The sequence below is a fragment of the Carettochelys insculpta genome, chromosome 3 (assembly GCF_033958435.1).
Source record: "Carettochelys insculpta isolate YL-2023 chromosome 3, ASM3395843v1, whole genome shotgun sequence".
In the NCBI taxonomy this organism is placed as follows: Eukaryota; Metazoa; Chordata; order Testudines; family Carettochelyidae; genus Carettochelys; species Carettochelys insculpta.
This window is the reverse complement of record NC_134139.1, coordinates 188564733-188586803: the sequence shown is the minus strand read 5'-3', so window position 1 is coordinate 188586803 and position 22071 is coordinate 188564733. Positions and strand designations below refer to the sequence as shown.

At 45.2% G+C, this 22071-nt stretch overlaps 1 protein-coding gene across 3 annotated transcripts in view; it reads left to right on the top strand.

Moving 5' to 3' along the window:
- The window catches only part of WDR35 (WD repeat domain 35), a 96272-nt gene that overhangs the window by 16868 nt on the left and 57333 nt on the right, over positions 1 to 22071 (top strand). For all 3 annotated transcript variants that reach the window (XM_074991311.1, XM_074991310.1, XM_074991312.1), the window contains 5 exons: positions 26 to 191; positions 1061 to 1206; positions 2417 to 2542; positions 6776 to 6961; positions 19977 to 20037. In XM_074991311.1, coding sequence (XP_074847412.1) covers positions 26 to 191; positions 1061 to 1206; positions 2417 to 2542; positions 6776 to 6961; positions 19977 to 20037 — 685 coding nt within the window. The remainder of the gene's footprint in view (positions 1 to 25; positions 192 to 1060; positions 1207 to 2416; positions 2543 to 6775; positions 6962 to 19976; positions 20038 to 22071) is intronic.

The following is a 22071-nucleotide window of genomic DNA, read 5'->3' as shown; positions in this document are numbered from 1 at the left end:
ATGATTTAAACAATTCCATTTCTAGATGAAAATGAAACTGAATTGTTTGGTGAATGTAACTGGAGCATTCAGTATTGCTGGAATACATTGGTACCCTGGTACAGAGGGATATACTGAGCCAGATTGCCCTTGCCTTGCTATCTGTTTTGACAATGGAAGATGCCAAATAATGAGACACGAGAATGACCAAAGTGAGTACCACTTGCTTTTTAAGCTGAACAAAGTGAGGTCATAGTCTCAATTTGGAGACATTTCTCTGTTTGTCTGTAATACTATAACTTTTGAACACTATATCTCATCAATTCAAAAATTCCAGGGAATGTTTAAAATATCAACAGCCAGAAACCAACTGATTTCTGGTGAAAATCATAAGGGGGAAATGAGGAACACATGGAGATCTTGGTATCTGCTTAGCTGAGCCAGTATCTTCAACCACCTCTGTAATTGTCTATAGGTCAAAGAACTAGTTGATATCCCCAGACAGAAAGAAAAGAAAAGTTTCAGGGATGGTGGAGAGCTTTTGGCTTACTGAGAGATAAGGGACCTTACTACATGAGCTCAAAGACCTCTGGCCTTTGTAAGGGAGGAGAAACTCAGGGAAAGGAAAATACAAACAGTGCTCCTGCCATTGGGGAAATGGAGACAACGATATTCAGTGAAGATAACATGGCATGTGGTGGGATGGGAAACATGTGCCTTCTGCCATATGCCAGTGGCACTGCAATGGGGGAGTATGCAGTGCCCCGGTACATGGCTTGTGAGGTAATGGAGTAGCACACAGAGCTCCGTGTATGAAGATGGAGTGGGTAGAGAGTCTCTGAAATGGAGAATGGGAAGGTGGCATAGAGAGCTTGTGGGGGAAATGGACAAATGGAGTCCCTTGGTGTATGCAATGCATTTGGCCTGCAGAAGAAACAAAATGTGCGAACCTATAGTTATAACATCTAGAAGCACCTAAAATTTGAACTGTGATTGCCTTTTTGCTCACATACTGAGCCATTCTTGTCCAAAGTTTGTACTTACAGTTTTTGCATTTTCCTTTTTTATTTCTAAAAATTAGACCCTGTTTTGATTGACACTGGTATGAATGTAGTGAGTATCCAGTGGAACCACTGTGGAAGCGTGTTGGCTGTGGCAGGCTTTCAAAAAGCAACTACTCAGGATAAGGATGTAAATCTTGTGCAGTTCTACACTCCGTTTGGTGAGGTAAAAATATTTAATATAGTTAACCTTCTATTTCAGATGGCAAACGCACACAGCCTAAAAAAACCCAAATAACTGACCTTGGTATGTATTTTGTTTGCATGATGACTTCCCACACTAAGATCAGTGTGTCAGAAGTGCACTATAGTTTGAATATATTAAAAGTATATTTAGGTTATATTATGTGACTTTTTTAGGGAATTCGCTTGTCTACTAATTGCATACCAAAGCCCCGATCGTTCAAAAAACTTAGAAACAGGAGTAGATGTACAGACATTAGTAATTTTATATAGGGACTAGCACTACTTGTGTGTACATTTTCATCTGTTTGTATGTCTACAGGACTGGGACCATAATCAGTTTGTAGAAATATATGGTTATCAGTGTGGATGTGAACTTTGAGAGGTTTATTTGTTATAACTTCAAACAATGCTGGAAAATATGAATTAATTTGCCATCTGTTATAAATGTGTGATTTATTTCTTTGTAACCATTAAAAGAGTAAGTGGACATTTAACTTATTTTCCTCCTCTGGCTTTCACAGCTGTGATAAGGGAAGGGGAAGTTAACAAAGTTGGAAAAGATTTATGTTTGTTATCAGTATAATTGTGTGTGTGTATTAAAATTTTTTTATAAAATTGATTGTATGTGTGCCCAGATCATAGGTTAAGGGATACTGTATTATAAAAATCAAAATAAATTACTAAATTTCTCATCTTTTTCTCTTAGCAGTTTTGCTTGGAAGTAGTGCATCTATTGGCTGCTTTGATAAACAGGATATTTATACTGTCAGGATAAACCAAATGCTTGGGTACTGAGTTACTAACAGGAAGTTATTTATTTAAAAAGTAGCTCAAATAATATATAGTTGTGGACTGAAAGAAGATACATGTGTGTTTTCATTTGTGTTTTAATGTTTAGTTTTGTGAGTAGTATTATAAATCATATATTTCGAATTTTGTGAATATCTCTCTGGCAAACAAAACAGTTCAGTGAAGGCAAAATAATGCTTTTTAGTAATGCAAATTAATTTCTTTATTAAAAATTTGTTCAAGAATACAAGAATTCCGTGATCACTGTAACTCTGGACTGTGGCTGGTATAAATGAGAGTAAGGTTTAGTTTCAGATTGTTTGACTCTAATGATATGGTACACCTAATGACATGGTACACCAAATGACTCTATGGTATATTTTAAATATTCTCTTTTTCAGCATTTGCGTACATTGAAAGTTCCTGGCAAGCAGATGTCAGCATTGTCCTGGGAAGGAGGTGGACTGAAGATTGGGTTAGCTGTTGATTCTTTTATATATTTTGCAAACATTCGTCCAGATTACAAGGTAGGAAATAATATAACACTTGGCTTATTGGAAGTCTTAAATATGGTTATTATCAGAAGAACATACCTGTAAAAATGGTAACTTGTTATTGCATATATCCATTTCCTTTGTGTATATATTCATCACACAGGTTTCTCACCAAATATACCTATTAGTAGAGTAGTTAAAGCGTGGCTAATAACACACACTTTGACTACAGTTACACTAGCATGTTTTGCCGGCAAAACCCCAGTTTTGTCAACAAAACTCGTGGAGCGTGCAGACACAAAACGGGATTTGTCCACAGTATCTTGACAAAACATAGCACTTTTGCCGGCAGTGTTCTGCCTCATTTTCTGTCAACAAAAAGTTGTGTGGCTGCTCTCGGGGAGCCTTCTCTTGACAGCCAGGGCATTCACGTCAATGGACAGCCCTGTCTGCTGTGTTTCCAGGTGCCTGTTTTGTCAAGAGAGCAGCAGGGCACTTGGGATGGAAGAATCCCAAGCATTGTTACAGGCTGGGTACTGACTGGTTAAGTAGCAGTGCAGCAAAAAAGGACTTGGAGATTACAGTGGATGAGAAGCTGGATATGAGTCAACACTGTGCCCTTGTAGCCAAAAAGGCTAACGGCATATTGGGGTGCATTAGGAGAAGCATTCCCAGCAGATCTACAGACGTTATTATTCCCCTCTACTCAGCACTGGTGAGGCCACAACTAGAGTATTGCATCCAGTTCTGGGCCCCTTAGTATAGAAAGGATGTGGACACATTGAAGTGGGTTCAGCGGAGGGCAGTGAAAATGATTAAGGAGCTGGAGCACATGACCTGTGAGGAGAGGCTGAGGAATTTGGGCTTATTTAGTTTGCAGAAGGGAAGACTGAGGGGTGGTTTGATAGTAGTCTTCAGCTTCTTGACAGGGGGCTCTGAAGAGGATGGAGAGAGACTATTCTCAGTGGTGACAGATGATAGAACAAGAAGCAATGGTCTGAAGTTACAGTGGGAGAGGTGTAGGTTATATATCAGGGAAAACTATTTTACCAGGAGGGTGGTGAAGCACTGGAATGCGTTACCAAGAGAGGTGGTAGAATCTCCATCCCCAGAGGTTTTTAAGTCCTGGCTTGACATAGTCCTGGCTGGGATGATTTAGTTGGGTTTGATCCTGCTTTAGGCAGGGGGCTGGACTAGATGACCTCTTGAGGTCCCTTCCAGCCCTACGATTCTATGATTTCTGTAACCTGGTTGGTTGGTTCTCCTTCTTACTAATTCGTCTGTGATAGAGCATCCCAAAAAGCATACGATCACATTCTGCTGATGTTGCTTTGTGTCCGTCAGGCTGTCTAGTGTGTCTCACAACCATGAGTGTCAACCTCAAGACAAAACAAAAAGGCAGTCCAGTAGCACTTTAAAGAATAACAAAATAATTGTTTTGATAGACTGTAGACTAACACAACTATCTCTCTGTTACTATTTAACCTCAAGACAGAGTGTTAAGAAACACAGACCCCAGAATGGTTGTGTGTAGCCTTAACCAGTCGAGTATAAAATGTAAACTCAAACTCTACAGTGGTCTTCACATGGAATCCTGATCTCCTTGGGTATTCCAATATATCTTATCACTTAGGAAAGCTTGTCTTTGTTATACAGCTGACCCCTTATACCAAAACTCCAAACAATATTCAGGTTACTTCCCATCCCAAAGGAAAAACCACTTAACCCACATCAGTTGTCTTTCAGATCACACACCAAAGACGACACTTGTAGCCAATTCTGTACTAAACGAACTAAAGGTTTATTTACTAAGAAATAGGAATTATTAACAAGGTTAAAACAAGTAAGCCAAATACACAAATGAGTTACAGTCTTTGAAAAGGTAATAGAAGCTGCTGTAATGTGCAAGCTCCATGTGTCCTTTAGACAGATTAAATCAGTACCTTTCTAATGGGAAATAGCTGTTCACATTGGCCACTGAACAACCATGACTGAGTCATTGTTGACTTAAGCCAGATTTGAACCTGTGACCTCGGGTTAAAAGGCTTATTATTCCCTTACAGTCTATTAAAGCATCCAGTTCTCAATATCTTTCTTTTGACTAATATTAACAACAGTAACAAGTAGCCACAAGGCTGTGAATTGTATAATAAAGCAGTTAATATTGTATGCCTCTAGTAAAAATAATGAATGTGAGATGTCTCGTGTTATTATATAAACATGAATGGCAGTTGTAGCAAGATTGAATTATTTCTTTTAATGTTCAAACATTGAATTATTGCCACATTTTCAGAGATTTTGGTGCTATTTAGAATGATTTGTCAGTGATTTGGATAGTAATGATTTCTTAACCCAGAGACTGTACATACCAAATACTAGATTGATATTTGTGTAATTTTCTTTTTTAAAAAATTCTGAAATAATTTACCTCCGTTGGGCACACTCACCATTGTTATCAGCAGGAATAGTATTAGAATAAAATTAGTGTTAGTATTAGAATAGAATTAGTATTAGTAATAGAATGTATTAAACAGACAACTGCTTTTTCCAAACAGTTATTTCTTAGTACATCATTAAAAATGATTAACAAGGGAAGAAAAATCAGCAAAATTGTATCTCACTTGGGCTATACATCTTCAATTCCTATAAGTACTACCTCTATCAATACTGCCTCAGGCTGAGCTCCTTTTAATTTTTTTCAGAGAGAGCTTCCCCCATCATGCCTCACACATAAAGGATATTCTTTTTCTTCTCTGATAAAGGCTACAGTTATACTAGTGAGACTTGCTGACAAGACTCTGGTTTTATTGACAAAACTGGTGGAACATCCATACACAAAATGCATTTTGTCGACAAAACACAGCACTTTCTCTGGCAGTACTCTGCCTCTCAGCCATGGGCATGATGCTCCTGTTGACAAAAAAGATGTGTGGCTACTCTGCGTGGGGACCTTCTCTCGGCAGACAGTGCATCCAGAAGAATGGCCAGCCCTGTGTACTGTGCTTCCGGGTGCTTGTTTTGTCAAGAGAGTGAACGGCAGTCCAGCTGCTCTGTTGACAAGAGTAGAGTGCACTTCCGATTGGCTTTTGTGTGTGGCTGCACTCTGTTGACAGAAGTGTTGTCAGGAAATCTCTTTCAACAGTGACTTCTGTCGACAGATCGCTGTAGTGTAACCAACGCCTTCGTATATCCAATGTTCCCTGTAAGGTGAGGAAAGATTCGGGTGCCACTCACAGTAGGCAGTATGTGTTGCTATTGCTGGTGCACACCCAAACATGGCTCGGTGCACATAACAAAATGCATTCTGCCCAGGGATGGAAAGTATTAGAGAGAACACTGGATATATCTGATGAGTATCAGAGAGTAGCCGTGTTAGTCTGTATCTGCAAAAACAGCGAGAAGTCCTGTGGCATCTTATAGACTAACAACTCTATTGGAGCATAACTTTTGTGGACAAAGACCCACTTTGTCAGATGCATGCATATAGATATGAAACCATAAATATGTAAGAAAAAATTAGAAATGCTTAGGCGTAAAAACGAGCTAGCTATGGACCTGAGAAGTAACTAGAAGTCATTTTACAATAACATTAGAAACAAGGGGAAAACCAAGGGCAAGATAGGACAAGTACTCAAACTTGTTAGATGTTATGAAAAAGCTTGCTAATAAAGGTAGTTAAGCAGTGCACAAAGTTCTAGGGAAGCTGTGAAATCTCTGTCATTAGAGATTTTTAAGAACGCCTGTTTGTGATTGTATAGATAATTCTTAATGCAGTCTCAGTGCAGGGAACTGGGCCAAATAATTTGTCAAGATCCCTTCCAGTCCTATATTTCTGTGACTTCTAAGAGTCCCCACTCCAGCTCATAGAAGATTGTAAGTGTTCACATCGCAAAAGTTATGACAGCATTTGATACTTGTAACAAACTTAACAGAAAAGATTGTGGAAAATGAACTCTTCTGTCCTCCTGGGAGAACTATATCGCAATCAGGGTTGAGCGGGTTAGCGTACAAGTGTAGGAAAGTGAATGCCTAACCATTTTGTTAGTTAACAGAAGGCTTCAGTCTGCTGGATTGTCAATCTAGCAATTTACAATGGGAATAAATTTACATTTTTGATACAGCAATTCCATTGAGAGGAAAGGGGAAATACTGATGGATGCTAGTAGTGTATATGAATTTAATTTTTTCCTACAGTAACATTGTACTACCTATCACTCAATTTTCATAATTTCTGGTCAAAATTAGCAATATTGTTTGTCTTGGCAGTGGGGTTACTGCTCCAATACAGTGGTATATGCATATACCCGACCAGATCGTCCAGAATATTGTGTGGTTTTTTGGGATACAAAAAACAACGAAAAGTATGTGAAGTATGTCAAGAGTCTGATTTCCATAACCACTTGTGGCGACTTCTGCATTTTGGCAACTAAAGCTGATGAAAACCAACCTCAGGTAAAATCCTTTTTTTAAAAAAAATTTCCAATGAAAAGATCTTTCATTTTAAACAGAACTAATCAGGAACAAATGTGACTAACTTTAGAATTGCAGTCGGGTGGTAGGAAACTGTACCTCAGTTTCTGAATCTGCACCTTTCAGTTAAATATAGCCATCATTTGGTTAAGACGTACTTTAAAACAAAAATTGCAGGAGCATTTAATTAACAACATCCATTTTCACTGTTCTCATGAGCATAGCTAATGCTTATGTACAAAGAGGCACAATGTTGATTTTTGCTACTTTAGAAACATTGAAAACAATTTTCAAAGAAATACAAAGTCAGTTTTGGAAAAAAAATCAAGACTTTAAAGATTGTTTTGATCAGTGGACAGCAGAAAATGAAATAGTCATTATAAACCCATATCTGAAAACAGAGTGCTGTGTAAGTTCGAAAGCCTCTCTCTCTCATCAATAGAAGGTGGTTCAATAAAATGTTATCTCACCAAATTTATCTCACTGGACATATATGACAACAGTTGTTTAATAATAATAATGATAATAATAATAAATCATTTATATAATGAGTCTGCTATAAATCAACAAGCTACATGTTAAAAATCTGTTAGTTTAAAATAAATGAAAATCAGGCCCCTATTCCTATGAAATTATGCATACGGTTCCTATGAAGTCAGTGGAAATACTCAATTGCCTAAAGTTGTACGCAGATTTCAGTATATGGTGGATTGTAGCACTTAGTGGTGTGACAAGGTAAGACTGGGAGCGGGTAAGAACAAGAGGGAAAAGCAGGGCAGGTAAACAAGCAGACTGTGAGCAGCTGGGGAGGAAGACGCCCTGGGTCAGTTGGGGCCAGCTGGTCCCACTTAAGCCTGCTTTTAAAAGAACCCTTGCCCAGTAGGCAGTGGGAGAGAGAGAAGGAGAGAGCCGGAGGAGAGGAGTGAAAAAGACAGGTGCAAAGCAAAGCAAAGCAAAGCAAGAGTTTTCTAGAGGGACCAAAAGAAGGAGAGGAGTTCTCCAGCCACAAGGGGCTAAAGCCCCTGCCCAGGAGGCCTGGGATTTGGAGTAAGGCCAAGCAGGCTAAATCCCCAGGAGGAGCCAAACTGGGAGGGGGAACAGGCTGCCGCTGCAGCTACTACCACTGCCACTACCTGGAGGAGGTACGGGGGGTGGGGGAGGAGTTGTCTGGGGAAGTGGCCCAGGGAAGAGCTGTGGTGCTCATAATAAGGGGAGCCCTCCCCCACCACCATCAGCCACACAGGGTCCCTGGGCCAGAACCTGGAACGAGTGGATGAGGCCTGGGTTCCCCCTGCCCTTCCCCCTCTTTATGAAGGGCAGCGGTGTCTGGGCCAGGGGAGAGTGGACTTCATAGAGGCCTGGAGCCCGGGAGCCTGGCCAGTGTTGCCACACGTAGTGTCTGGGGTGGGATCAAGTGCTGCTGTGAGACCCTGCAGCAGACCCACCTAGAGGAACTCAAAGAAAAGAGAGATGGAGGATGTGGTGAAAGCCCTCGTACAAGCCACTGCAGTGCAGCAAGAGGCCACCTGGACATACGCAGCCACCCAGCAGGAGGCCTTGTAGCTACAGCAGGAGGCTAACCGGTTGCTCATTAGCCAGGCAGCCCAAGACTGAGCCACCCTCGGAGAGGTCGTAACGTAGCTGAAAGCCCTGACTGCCCAGGTGAATGGCCTAGATGGGACTCGACCCTGGCGGGCTAACAACTACCTCCAGAAAATGACGAGGGAAGATGACATAGAAGCATACCTTTTGGCATTTGAGAGGATGGCCACACGGGAAGGCTGGCCCCGAGACCAATGGGCCAGCATCCTGGCCCCATTCCTCTGTGGAGAGGCCCAGAAGGTCTACTTCAACCTACCAGAGGTGGTGGCTGCAGATTATGCCCAGCTGAAGTCCGAGATCCTGGCCCGGACTGGAGTGACAATGGCTGCCAGAGCCCAGAGGTTCCATGAATGGAAGTTCCAGGAGGGAAAAGCGCCAAGGGCCCAGCTGTTCTCTTTAATCCAGCTGACCCGCAGATGGCTACAGCCCGAGACTTATGGCCCGGAGAGGATCCTGCAGACCATTGTGTTGGACCGGTACATGAGGGGGCTACCGCTGGACCTTTGGGGATGGGTCTGCCAGAATGACCCGACCTCGTATGACGAAATGGTGGCTCTTGTGGAGAGACAGTCAACAACCCAAACTCTCACACGGCCCCTTTCAGAGGAAGCCCGGCAGGGCAAGCAGGCCCCTCCTACTCCACGGGCCCAGCCATTACAGCCCCTAGGCTGGGTAGGGGGCAGGAGAAAGGAGGGGGAGGGGCCACTGGAGGTCCCCAGAGGACTTGTGGGGGCCAGAGAAGGAGGATCCGGGGGTAAGGCCTAGCAGCCCCAAGGGAAGACGGTTGCTCCATGTGGGGTATAAGTGTTATGCATGCGAGAAATTGGGGCACATAGCAGTCCGCTGCCCAAACATGGACAAACCCATGCAGTGCAACTGTGGGGATCTGGGGGGACTCTGCATCCTGATAGATGTGGCGGGCATCACGACAGCCCCCCATCGGTTTACCCGGCCAGTGAAAATGAACGGTCTGGAGACTACGGCCCTGGTGGACTCGGGGGCTGCGTCTACACGTGCACGCTACTTCGAAGTAGCGGCAGTAACTTCGAAATAGCGCCCGTCACGTCTACACGTGTTGGGCGCTATTTCGAAGTTGAAATCGACGTTAGGCGGCGAGACGTCGAAGTCGCTAACCCCATGAGCGGATGGGAATAGCGCCCTACTTCGACGTTCAACATCGAAGTAGGGACGTGTAGACGATCCGCGTCCCGCAACATCGAAATAGCGGGGTCCTCCATGGCGGCCATCAGCTGGGGGGTTGAGAGATACTCTCTCTCCAGCCCTTGCGGGGCTCTGTGGTCACCGTGGGCAGCAGCCCTTAGCCCAGGGCTTCTGGCTGCTGCTGCTGCAGCTGGGGGTCCGTGCTGCATATACAGGGTCTGCAACTAGTTGTTGGCTCTGTGTATCTTGCACTGTTTAATGAAAGTGTGTCTGGGAGGGGCCCTTTAAGGGAGCGACTTGCTGTTGAGTCCGCCCCGTGACCCTGTCTGCAGCTGTGCCTGGCTCCCTTATTTCGATGTGTGCTACTTTGGCGTGTAGACGTTCCCTCGCTGTGCCTATTTCGATGTTGGGCTGAGCAACGTCGAAGTTGAACATCGACGTTGCCAGCCCTGGAGGACGTGTAGACGTTATTCATCGAAATAGCCTATTTCGATGTCGCAACATCAAAATAAGCTATTTCGAAGTTGGGTGCACGTGTAGACGTAGCCGGGGAGTGCCCTCACATTAGTCTCAGGGCAGCTGGTGGGGTAAGACCAGCTTACCTGAGCCAAGTGCACAGGCATATCCTGTGTGCATGGGGATGTGTGTTTTTACCCAGTCATCTCTGTGCAAATAGAGCTCCAAGGAAATGTCACAAGAGTGACAGCAGGGGTGGTACCAAGGCCCCCCTACCTGGTGGTGATTGGGTGGGACTTCCCTGGCTTCAGCAATCTCTGTGGAGGGAGGGAGAGTAGAGGTATCACCCATGATCTTCCATGAGTTCTCCCAGGACCTCTTTGCTGCACCTGGGAAACCGCGGAAGTCGAGGCATGAGAGGAGGGCAGCCAAACAGCTGGGTACCCAAATCCTGTCCCAGAACGCGGTACCAGCCTGGGTGGGGGAAGAGGCAGAACCCGCAGGGAGGAGGGTGTCCCAAGAGTTAGAGGAGCCCGAGGCTGGGCCCAGTACTATGGGGCCACCAGGGTCAGAAGAAGAGGGAGCTTCCCCTGAGCTTGAGGACATAGGGTCCTTCCTCCCCAGTTTTGCACGGGAACAGGCTGAAGACCCGGTATATCGAAATATACATCAAGAGGTAGTAGAGGTGAATGGGGTGCCTGTGCGGGGAAGAGCCAAAGGTCAGGGACCATATTATATACTCAAGGGAGACCTATTATACCGGGTGGGGAAAATACAGAACCAGCCAGTGGAGCAGCTTCTGGTGCCCCAAAGACATCGGAGAACAGTAATGGACTTAGTCCATAGCCATCTGTTTGGGGGTCACCTTGGGGTTGAGGAGACCCTAAATCGGATCTTGCGGAGGTTCTTTTGGCCTGGGGTGTATGTAGAAGTCCGGCGTTTCTGCGCCTCCTGCCCTGAGTGTCAGCTGCATGGACCACAACTGCATTTGAGGGCCCTGTTGGTGCCTCTACCCATTATTGAAGTCCCCTTTGAGCGGATAGCCATGGACCTAGTCGGCCCCCTGGAGAGGTCAGCCCGAGGACACTGATACATCTTGGTAGTCCTGAACTATGCCACCCGATGCCCAGAGGTTGTACCCCTGCGGAATGCTCACTCAAAGTCTATTGCAAGGGAGCTAGCACAGATCTTTGCCAGAGTCAGAATCCCCCGGCAGATATTGACGGACCAGGGTACGCCCTTCGTCTCCAAACTGATGAAGGACTTGTGCGCATTGCTCCACATCCGTGCCCTGAAGACATCGGTATACCATCCACAGACCGATGCCCTCGTCGAACGGTTCAGTCGCACCTTCAAAAGCATGATTCGCAAGGTAGTGAGCCAGGATGGGAGAGACTGCTCACATACCTAATGTTCGCCATCCGGGAGGTACCTTAGGCCTCCACAGGGTTTTCTCCATTCGAGCTATTGTATGGGCGGAACCCCTGATGTATCCTGGACCTTGCCAAAGAGACCTGGGAGGAGCAGCCGAACCATGGGCGCAATATCATTGAGCACGTCCTCCAGATGAAGGACCGGATCACCTAGGTTATGCCCATTGTCCAGGAGCACCTGCAACAGGCCCAAGAAGCCCAGCAGGCATACTATAACCGACAGGCAGCCATCCGGAAGTTCAAGGTAGGGGACCAGGTGGTGGTACTGGTCCCAACGGCAGAGAGCAAGCTCCTCGCCCAGTGGCAGGGCCCCTACGAGGTAGTTGAGGCCATCGGGGAGGTAAACTACAAGGTACGACAACCAGGTTGTCGGAAGACTGAGCACGTCTTCCATATTAACTTACTAAAACCTTGGTGGGACTGGGAAGAGCAGCTGGCTGCCCTGAGCATGTTGGCACCAGAGTAGGACCAGGAGAGACAGGTGAGAATCTCCCCACAGCTAAACTCCAACCAACAGAGGGGTAGGTCCTCAACATGTTGAAACAACATGCAGTTGTGTTTTCAGCAAACCCTGGATGAACCACAGAGGTGGAACACCACATTGTCACTGACCCAGGGGTAAGAGTGCATGTGAGGCCTTACAGACTCCCAGAGGCAAAATGAGAAAAGGTCAAAAGGGAGGTTCAGAGGATGCTGGAACTGGGTATTATTGAGGAGTCTTATAGGCAGTGGTGCAGCCCGATCTAGACAGCAGCCTCCGGTTTTCTAATGATTTTCGAAAGCTAAACGAAGTATCCAAATTTGATGCGTACTCCATATTGATGAACTGATAGATCGGTTGGGAAAGGCCCGCTTCCTGTCTACCCTTGACCTGACCAAGGGGTACTGGCAGATACCCCTGGCCTGGGAAGCCAGGGAGAAGACAGCCTTTTCTACCCCAGAACGCCTATACCAATACACAGTCCTCCCGTTTGGGTTACATGGTACCCCCACAACATTCCAACGGCTAATGGATAAGTTATTACGACCACACCATGCCTATGTTGCAGCTTATCTTGACAACGTTGTTATCCATAGCCCAGACTGGGACACCCACCTGAAGAAGGTAGAGGCAGTGTTAAACACCCTGAGGGGAAGCTAACCTTACGGCGAACCTGACAAAATGTGCTATAGGGCTAACAGAAGCGAGATATTTTGGGTACATCGTGGGCTGGGGTGTAGTGAAACCCCAAATAAACAAGGTAGAGATGATACAAAAGTGGCCTCGACCGTTCCGGAAGAAACAAGTCCGGGCATTCCTGGGACTCGTGGGGTACTACTGAAGGTTCATCCCCCACTTTGCATCTAGAGCATGCCCCCGACCAACCTCACGAAAGCCCATGGCCCTGACATGGTAAACCGGTCCCCAGTGGCAGAGGAGGCATTTCTGGATTTAAAGACAGCCCTGTGTAGTAACCCCGTCCTCAGTGCCCTGGATTTCGAGAAGGAATTCCTACTACAAACTGATGCCTCCGACATGGGCTTGGGAGCTGTGCTGTCCCATATGGTCAGAGAAGAGGAACACCCTGTCCTATACTTGAGCTGCAAGCTCCTTCCCAGAGAGTGGAATTCTGCCATCATCGAAAAGGAGTATCTTGCGGTGAAGTGGGCAGTGGAAAGTTTAAGGTTACTACCTCCTCGGACGGAAGTTTACCCTTGTCACGGACCACGTGCCCCTAAGTGGATGCATGGAAACAAAGATGGGAATGCAAGAATAACCCGGTGGTTCCTGTCCTTACAGCCATTCCACTTTAGAGTGCAGCATAGGGCCGGGACCCAGCACGGGAATGCCGATGGCCTGTCCCGGGTACATTGTATGCCATCCCAGGCAGCCCAACCCCATGATGTTGAGCTGGGGAGGGGGATATGTGACAGGGTAAGACTGGGAGGGGATAAGAACGAGAGGGAAAAGCAGGGCAGGAAAACAAGCAAACTGTGAGCAGCTGGGGAGGAAGACGTCCTGGGTCAAATGGGGCCAGCTGGTCCCACTTAAACCTGCTTTTAAAAGAACCCTTGCCCAGTAGGCAGTGGGAAAGGAAAGGAAAGGAAAGGAAAGGGAGGGGAGGGGAGGGGAGGGGAGGGGAGTTTTCTAGAAGGACCAAAGGAAGGAGAGGAGTGCTCAGCCACAAGGGGCTGAAGCCCCTGCCCAAGAGGCCTGGGATTTGAAGTAAGGCCAAGCAGGCTGAATCCACAGGAGGAGCCTAACCAGGAGGGGGAACAGGCTGCCACTGCCACTGCTGCTGCTGCAGCTATTACCACCGCCACTACCTGGAGGAGGTACGGGGGAGGGGGAGGAGGAGTTGTCTGGGGAAGTGGCCCAGGGAAGAGCTGTGGTGCTCATAACAAGGGGAGCCCTCCCCCACCACCATCAGCCACACAGGGTCCCTGGGCCAGAACCTGGAACAAGTGGGTGGGGCCCGGGTTCCCCCAGACCACCATCTTGCCCCTTCCCCCTCCTTATGAAGGGCAGCGGTGTCCAGGCCAGGGGAGAGTGGACTAAATAGAGGCCTGGAGCCCAGGAGCCTGGCCAGCCTTACCACAATGGGAAATTTTCAGTTGTGTTCACTGGGCTTTGGATCCTTAGACTTTTATAGGGGACATACTAAAATATGCAAGGTAAATCCTTATCAATTAGAAAAACAAAATGCTGGTCTGTGCTGGAAAATAAAAGAATATAAATAGAGAGTGAGTGAGTGTGGGGCTGGTATGATCTCTCAGATCCATATAGAAGAACCGTGTATGTTGCTAAATGGTTAGTACCATGAACCTGCGCTGTGTAACACATCTAGACACTATGGTAATAGATGCTATAATATTGTGTGTAATAGCTGGATGGATGTATATTTTACTACCCGATTTACTTTATGTAATGGTTACTGCATTCATTTCTGAATTAATTCAGGTATTTTCTGTATCATTTGTATGTTGCTTGCAAAGGAGGAGCATGAGACGGATTCAGTTGGTACAACGGTAAAAGCATCATTTTAGTGCTAATGCAACTAATTGTACAGTAATAATGTGCTGGTGTGTGTGCTGAAAATATGAGGCTATGATACATGGCTGGAAACATCCAACTAAACAGAAATGTAATTAACAGAGGAATTTTCCTGGACTCCACCTGTAACAATGGTCCTTTTGGGAGCCAGATGAAGTCGCTCAGAGTGAACTGCAAACAGAATGGGGCAGACAACCCCCCAGCTGGTGGATATTCTAGATTTATCAAGCCAGCAGAAAACAGTTTCTGTACTACCTCACTGATTACTCAGAAATCCAAGCAATGCAGTTTCCTTGAAGTACCCAGCCTCAGGCCTTCATTCATGTACGCAGTTCAAATATGATGACAATTACTGAAAATCTTAATGCATTGTATAAAAGAAAAAAAGTTCTTCAGATCCCAAAGGACCAGCCATGCACCCACGTCAATATTTTACTTAGATGTTACTCAAAGTATACATTTATAGGCAGTTCTTATTAACAAAACTAAAATGTATTAATAAAGAAAAGAGAGTATTTGTTATTAATATACATACAGACATGAGTTTAGTTCCTGAGGTACAGGTGCATGAGTACTTGAGCTTTGTAGTTGCAGATGGATCTTTTCAAATCAAGCCAGCGTTATTAAGTCAACATCCATTATACAGATACCAGGCTGTTGTGAGATCTCAGTGTTTATGGCTTGCTGCTTCTCCCATGAGTATAAAAGCAGATACGAAATGTAAAAGGATCATGTCCAAAGGGACTTCACACATTTGCCTCAAATTCTTGACCTGGGATAACAATAGGCTTTCGGTATAGTTTGAACTTCTCTAGTCCAGCAGCCTTGGGACCTGACTGGTGTTGAACAAGAGAATTTGCTGAAGCAGTGGAGGTAAGTACTGTCTAGCAGTTTTACCAACACTTCTGCTGGACTCTTAGAACAGGATGAGCAAACTTTTTACATAAAGCCCCCTTTTACTACCTTGCAATTAGCTGGGTCCCCCCTCACCTGTGGGAGGACCACAAGAAGGGATATGAGGGGTGTGCTAAGGAGAGGGATGGGCTGATCATGAAGGGGATTCTGAGGGGCTCTGTGGGGTACCCTGAAAGGGGAGGGGTGTGTGGGGGAAGGACACCAGTAGGGTACCAAGGAGGCACTTAAGGAGAATATGTTATCAATCTGGGAACTCACCAGCTGCCCAAGCCACTTATCTCAGGGCCTCTACACATTCCAATTGGCCCAGTGGTAGGGGGGCACTCACAGGACAGCTGCACCACGAGAAGCTGCCATGAGGTGCAAAGGAGGGACCCCACAGGGAGAGGAGAGATGGGAAATTAAGCCAGCTCTCTGCCAGCAGAGACCAGGGAGGCAGGAGGCAGGCAGCGAGCGCTGCACACAGGGCAGATGACCATAAAGAGGCTTCAGGAGGCAGCGGAGGGCCCCAGCGTGGGGGTGGAGGGGAGCCGATAGCTGCAACCCCTGGTTTGAAATTTTGGTCCCAGCGCACTCCCCAGTTTGTGCACCACTGTCTTAGAAGACGTTTAGTCATAAATTACAGGTAAATGACAGCACTGAACACTGAGACCCAGGAACACTGGTGGCCATAAACAAACTTTATGGACCATGGGAAACTTAACCATACCTGTGATCAGTGGTCATCCAGCTAACTAAAATCATGCCAGATGCAGATGTTTCTGGATTAGAGTGCTCTGGATTAGAGAGGTTCAACCTGTATAGCTTTCCATTTCCCAAATATCATGGCAATGAGCATAAGGTATTTAGTCTATTAAACAATTCTTATGCAGTTTACCACAACATTCAAAGGCATATATAGACAGTAATACTGCTACATTTGTGATGAAACCTGATTGTTAATATATTTCTTTTTTATCTTGAATCAAAGCTGTAGTAACAGATAAGGATTTGTTGTTCACATCACAGGACCTGAGCAAACACTTAAAATTCTACTGCTCTAATAGTGCAAGTTTACATTCCAGAGTTCTGCTTCAACCTAATATAATAGCCCAAGGATCATTTACAAGTCTAACAAGAATTTAAAGGTTGACCCTAGGTCAGTCAGCCTATGAGCTAGTTAATCTCTTCTGGCCATGTGTCATACTTAATGTTTGATGCAGTATATAACAGGTAGCAACAGTGTTTTTTATAATCGGATAATGTCACAGCTCCATTTAAAAATCTGCAGCTGTACTGGTGTGGGTGAAGAAATTTGATTGCTCTTTTTGGAAATAAGTAAGCAAAAGCAAAAGCCATTTATTTTTTACCATTTAGGATTACAAATGTCTTTTATCTCTCAGTTTCTTCTCCACTTCTCTTGTTACTGGTAGGTCTGTATCTCCGATACTGCTTTTTCTACTAAGAGCTGGTCAGCGTTCCATGTAAGAAGTGGGAAAACTCAACTTTCAGCTGCTGAATCATTAGAATTGCTTTGTGTAGCAATATATTGTATCATTTGTGCGTGCGTGCACATGTGTTTGTGTGTGTTCATATACGCAATGACTTTCCTTCTCTGTGTAGATTTAGTCAGTACTTTTTTCCCTAGAAGAAAAGGTGGTAGAACTCAAGCCCCAAACCACCACCCCAAGGCCCCCTCTCTGGTGGATTAACCCGGTCCAAATTGCCCCCTGTACAGGGCCCGAGTCAACCCCAGCAGCTTAACCCCCCCGCCCGTGGCTTAGCTGCCCTGTGTGAAGGCCCAAACCACCCCTGCCACCTCTGGAGTCTTAACTGCCCCAAGTACATGGCCTGAGCTGCCCCCCACCCGTGGTGGTTTAACCACCCATGATAGACCCAAACCCACCCCTGGGCACTTAACCACCCCGTGCGGTGCCCAAGCCACCATTCCAGCAGCTTAACCTTCCCCGTCCCCATTGGCTTAACAGTTCCCCTGGTGGTGCTTGAGCTGCCCTGTGTGGAGCCCAAACTGCCCTCCAGGCAGGTTAGCTGCTCTCTTCCCCTCCTGTGAAGGGTCCAAACTGCCCCTGGGGGGTCCAAGCCGCCACCCTGGTGGCTTAACTGTCCCTCCAGCGGGGCCCAAACCATCCTGTGCGGAGCCCAGACTTCCTCCCAGCGGCTTATCCACCCTGCACGGGAACCGAGCCGCTACCCAACGGCTTATCCATCCTGTGCAGGACCTGAGATGAGCCATCCCGTAGGGCTCAAACCACCCCCTAGAGGCTTAGCTGCTCCTACAGCCCCAAACTGCTGCCCCCTACCCCAGGGCTTAACCCCCCCAAACCTCGGATTCACTTGCCTTCCTGCACAGCTGCATGGCTCCCTCCGTCTCCCCAACATACAGCGCCGTGCCGTGCTTGTAATAAGAATCAATTTAATTGGTTTGTTTAAATCAACTAAATTGAGTCCTCTTTCAGTGTGACAGAATGCTGGGACCCGGAAGAGAGCAGTAGCGGAAGAAGCCCACAAATGGCTCTTTAAAGAACCCTATGTGGCTCAGAGCTGCTCAGACGCTTTAAAAATGGTGGCACCGGGAAAAAAGGTGCTGGAATGCCGTTCCATGGCATTCTGACAGGAAAAATGCCCTGGATTCAGTTGACTGGAATCATGACCTCAGGAAGAGAGTTTTGTAATGGACACTGTCAGCAGGACCAACATCCCTTGCAGGCCCTGGGACAAAGTGAAAGGGGGCCTGGCTCTGTGCCCCTGGAACGGTTGAGGCCAAGGGCAGTCCCCCTAAGTACCACTGGGACCTCAGCACTGGGCCCTCAGCACTGGGCCCCCCACAGATGCACGGAATAGTGCTACCAGCATTTCAAAGGTTGGGTCCTGGAGCGAGTGCCCCTTTCTCTCAATTTGGAAATCTAAAATTTTGGCTTACAAAAAACAGAGAAAATCTTAAATTTTAGCTACTGCTCTCTACCTGCTGAGATTGTGAATCACCTCCTGGAAAGATCTTTTTTTTTTTTTTTTTTTTTTTTTATGCTCCAATGTTTTTTCTTTTTGTCAGTGAAAAGCTTTTCATTGCTTTTTAAGCACTCCGTGTATTTGTCTTTTTATGTGCAAGCTCTGTGCAGCAGTTTAAAGGGTAGGTGATACAGTATTTTTCCATAGTCTTCCTCCACAGTTACATGAGGGAGTCAGCAAAATCAAAGTACTGTGGCAGGCTAATTCTTTTCCATGTCACGGAGAGAAAGTTTGCCAGCTCCTTGATGATCTCAGGCATAGAAAGCTTGGTTTTGTTGCTGTCCGTTTTCATGTGTTTCACATAATAGGCCCCCACTTTCCTATTCAGTCATGGTAAAATTATTTCATGCGTATATCTGTATGTGTATATTATGACTATGTGATATATCATATTTCAGGGTTTGAAAAATTAAACACACCAATGATAACATTCTGTGGAGATTGTGATACAAGCTGCCATTTTGTTTACAAATCACTTCTTTCTGACGCTCTTAGCTGACTGAGCCAGAACATCTGTTGATGTTCATTTCATAGTTTTTCCAAGCAGCATTATCAGCAGAGTAAAAGTGGCAAGATTAGTCTAATCAGTTTTTCTGTAGATGTTCTGAATCCTGTGGTATTGGGAAAGCAGGTGGGTAAGGCCAAAGCAAAAACTCTGCATTCCACCTGCTATAGAGGTGCAAGATTGCAAATTTATCACATTCCTGTTAATCTCATACTGGCACCCTCAGTGACTCCATCCTTTGTACGTCTGCGTTACAGAGGAAGACCAGTGGCTGGCCCATGCTAGCTGACTGGTCACCAGGGTTCAGGCTCTGTGGCTTTTTCATTTCAGTGTAGATGTCAAGGCTCAGGCTGCAGTCCAAGCTCTGGGAGCCTCCCACCTTGCTGGATCTCTTGCCTTATTTTGGTATGAGCCAGCTGTAGGTGTCTGTCTGCAGTTCAGACACAGCTTGACAAATGTCTAGGGACAGGATTCTTTCAAGGAATCCTAACACAGTACACCTACTAAGACCATGGGATGGGGGATTAGTGTTGTCACTTGCATATTACCCCTTTGCTGGTGGGTCTCTTGTTCTTTCATGCCATTATTTTACTCATGGCTCCAGACCTTTGGTAGTATGTGATTAATCATTTTTTCAAGCCCCATTTCATAGTTTGTCTTACTTACAAAGGTTGGAAGTAACAGAATCATTATTATTGCAGTTCATTACGTTTATAGTGGCTTTGATACTTCAGCTCTCCATGCTGCTGAACATGATTGTGATCCTGTGAGATGTACATGTTATGAGCAGCTAACATTTCGTATAAGGGTGACATCGTACAATATATTAACTTTCTGATCTCAACACACAATGTAACATTGATATTTGCTCTCATTTCCATACAGTACGTGTTGGTTCTCTGCAATTCCATTGGTACACCACTTGATCCAAAATACATCGACATTGGTAAGCGAATGCTAAAACCATGAAAGACGCAACATCTTTTTTGTTTTGTTTTAGCTGCATTTAGTAAAATTCACATATAAGTTGGCCTTCCAGATTTATACAAGGCACTGAGACTGGAAGTGAAAAAACAAATATTTTTGAGAGAGACAGTTCTAGATGATAGTATTCTGGTTGTATCACCTGTTGTTTTTGCTTTAGTTTTTCCTCTTAGATACAACTGTCTCTTACAATTTTAAATGTTATTCACCTCTCTAACATTGTAACTGCTCATACTGGGCATGTATTATTTGATATTTATAAAATCAGACTCTTAATATATTTTATACCATGCCCGTGATTATGCTTAAAGTTTTCATGAGATCAGAAAGTAAATGGTCTTGATTCAGCAAAGTACTTAAAAACATGTTAACTGTAAATACGTGTATAGCCCTACTGAAATTAATCTCAATGTTTGCAATAAATTGTTTTAAAATTTCATTCAAATCAACTCTTTTAACAAATAAATATCCTCCTTCAGAGTTTGCAACCCAAATGTTTCAGCTTTCTAATATTAACTGTGAGTAAAATTGACTCATACTTTCAGCTGAGAGAGAAATTTAATAATCTCAGGTATTATGCAGTGTAAGCAAGGAACTTGTTTTTAAAAAGCATTTCTAATGCAATATCCTTATTTCAGTTAAGATTATTCTGATTATTCTTACTGTCTTTTAACTGTTCTTAGTGCCTATGGAGATGTTAGTTCTTTTGTTCATTTTGTTCATATTCCTGCTTTATGCATTGGGCCTCGTTGTATATGCTCGAGTTCAGGACTGGTGGCAACGAACACCACTCATAGTAGCTTCTGTAGATTTTTGTAATATTCTTGTTTCTTGTGTGCTTTGATGAACAGTAAAATAGTTAACAAAATTAATATTTATGTGTCATCGCCAGGGATCTACCAAATGCACGGCTGTGAAGATCCTGTCACAAACTGTGAGATATGGTTTCCCCCATGAAGTCTGGTCTCTGGCCACCCAGCTGTGAAGGCAGAGCAGAGTGGTGGCTGCTACCTCAGCACCCACCTCTGAAAGCAGAACTGCCAGCTAGCATTAGCGCAGAAATAAGGCTGTCTTTATACATGCCACTTGTTCCAGATTTGTCATGCTAATGAACAGCCTGGAAGATGCTAATGAAAGATTAAATTTTTCAGGAAGACGGGGCTTTCAGAAGGAGGATTTACTTCTGGGATATTACCATATGCTAATGAGGTGCTGGAAATTTACATCCATGCCTTATTAGCATCATCTGGGCTGTTCATTAGCATGCTGATTCTGGAACAAGTGGTATGTGTAGAAACAGCCTAAGGGTGACAATACCATGATACTCTCACTTCTCTCTGGCTGCTGGGGACATGGTGCTTCCTTCAGAGTTGGGTGCTTAGACAGCAGCTGTAGTTCTTCAGCTGTGCAACTGTTAAGGCAGAGTGGAGAGCAATGCTTGCTGCTTGGTTGGCCAGCTCTGAAGACTGTGCCACCTGCCAGCAGCAGTGAAGAAGTAAAGGTGGTAGTACCACAACCCTCTAATAGTCTTGAAACCCTTTTTTGGGTCCAGGACTCTAGTTTAAGAAATGTTGAAAGGAATCACTCATTTTTGTGGGTTGATCACCTTATTTATAAATAGGAAATTTTGCAGGTGTTTCTCAGAGCCACAAAATTTCCTATTTATGCCATAACCATCCTACAGAAATGCATGATTTCTCTGTGATTTAAGTAGACCCCTAATCATCACTGGCATAGTGTTGTCACCCCTTGAGATGCATGAGGCAACTCCAGTTTCTTCTTCGAGTGTCCCCGTCGGTGCTCCACATTAGGTGTCGGGCTTGCCCGGTGCCACAGATCGGATCTTCCAAGCAGTTTCTGCTGGACCGCGCATGTGCCGGTGCGCGCCGCTCCCTTGTGTGCTCCTGGCCACGTGCGCGATCTGGTCCCCGCCAGTTCCTCTTAACCGCCGTCGGCTGCACACTGAATCCGACTAGGCTACGGCCAAGTTAGCATA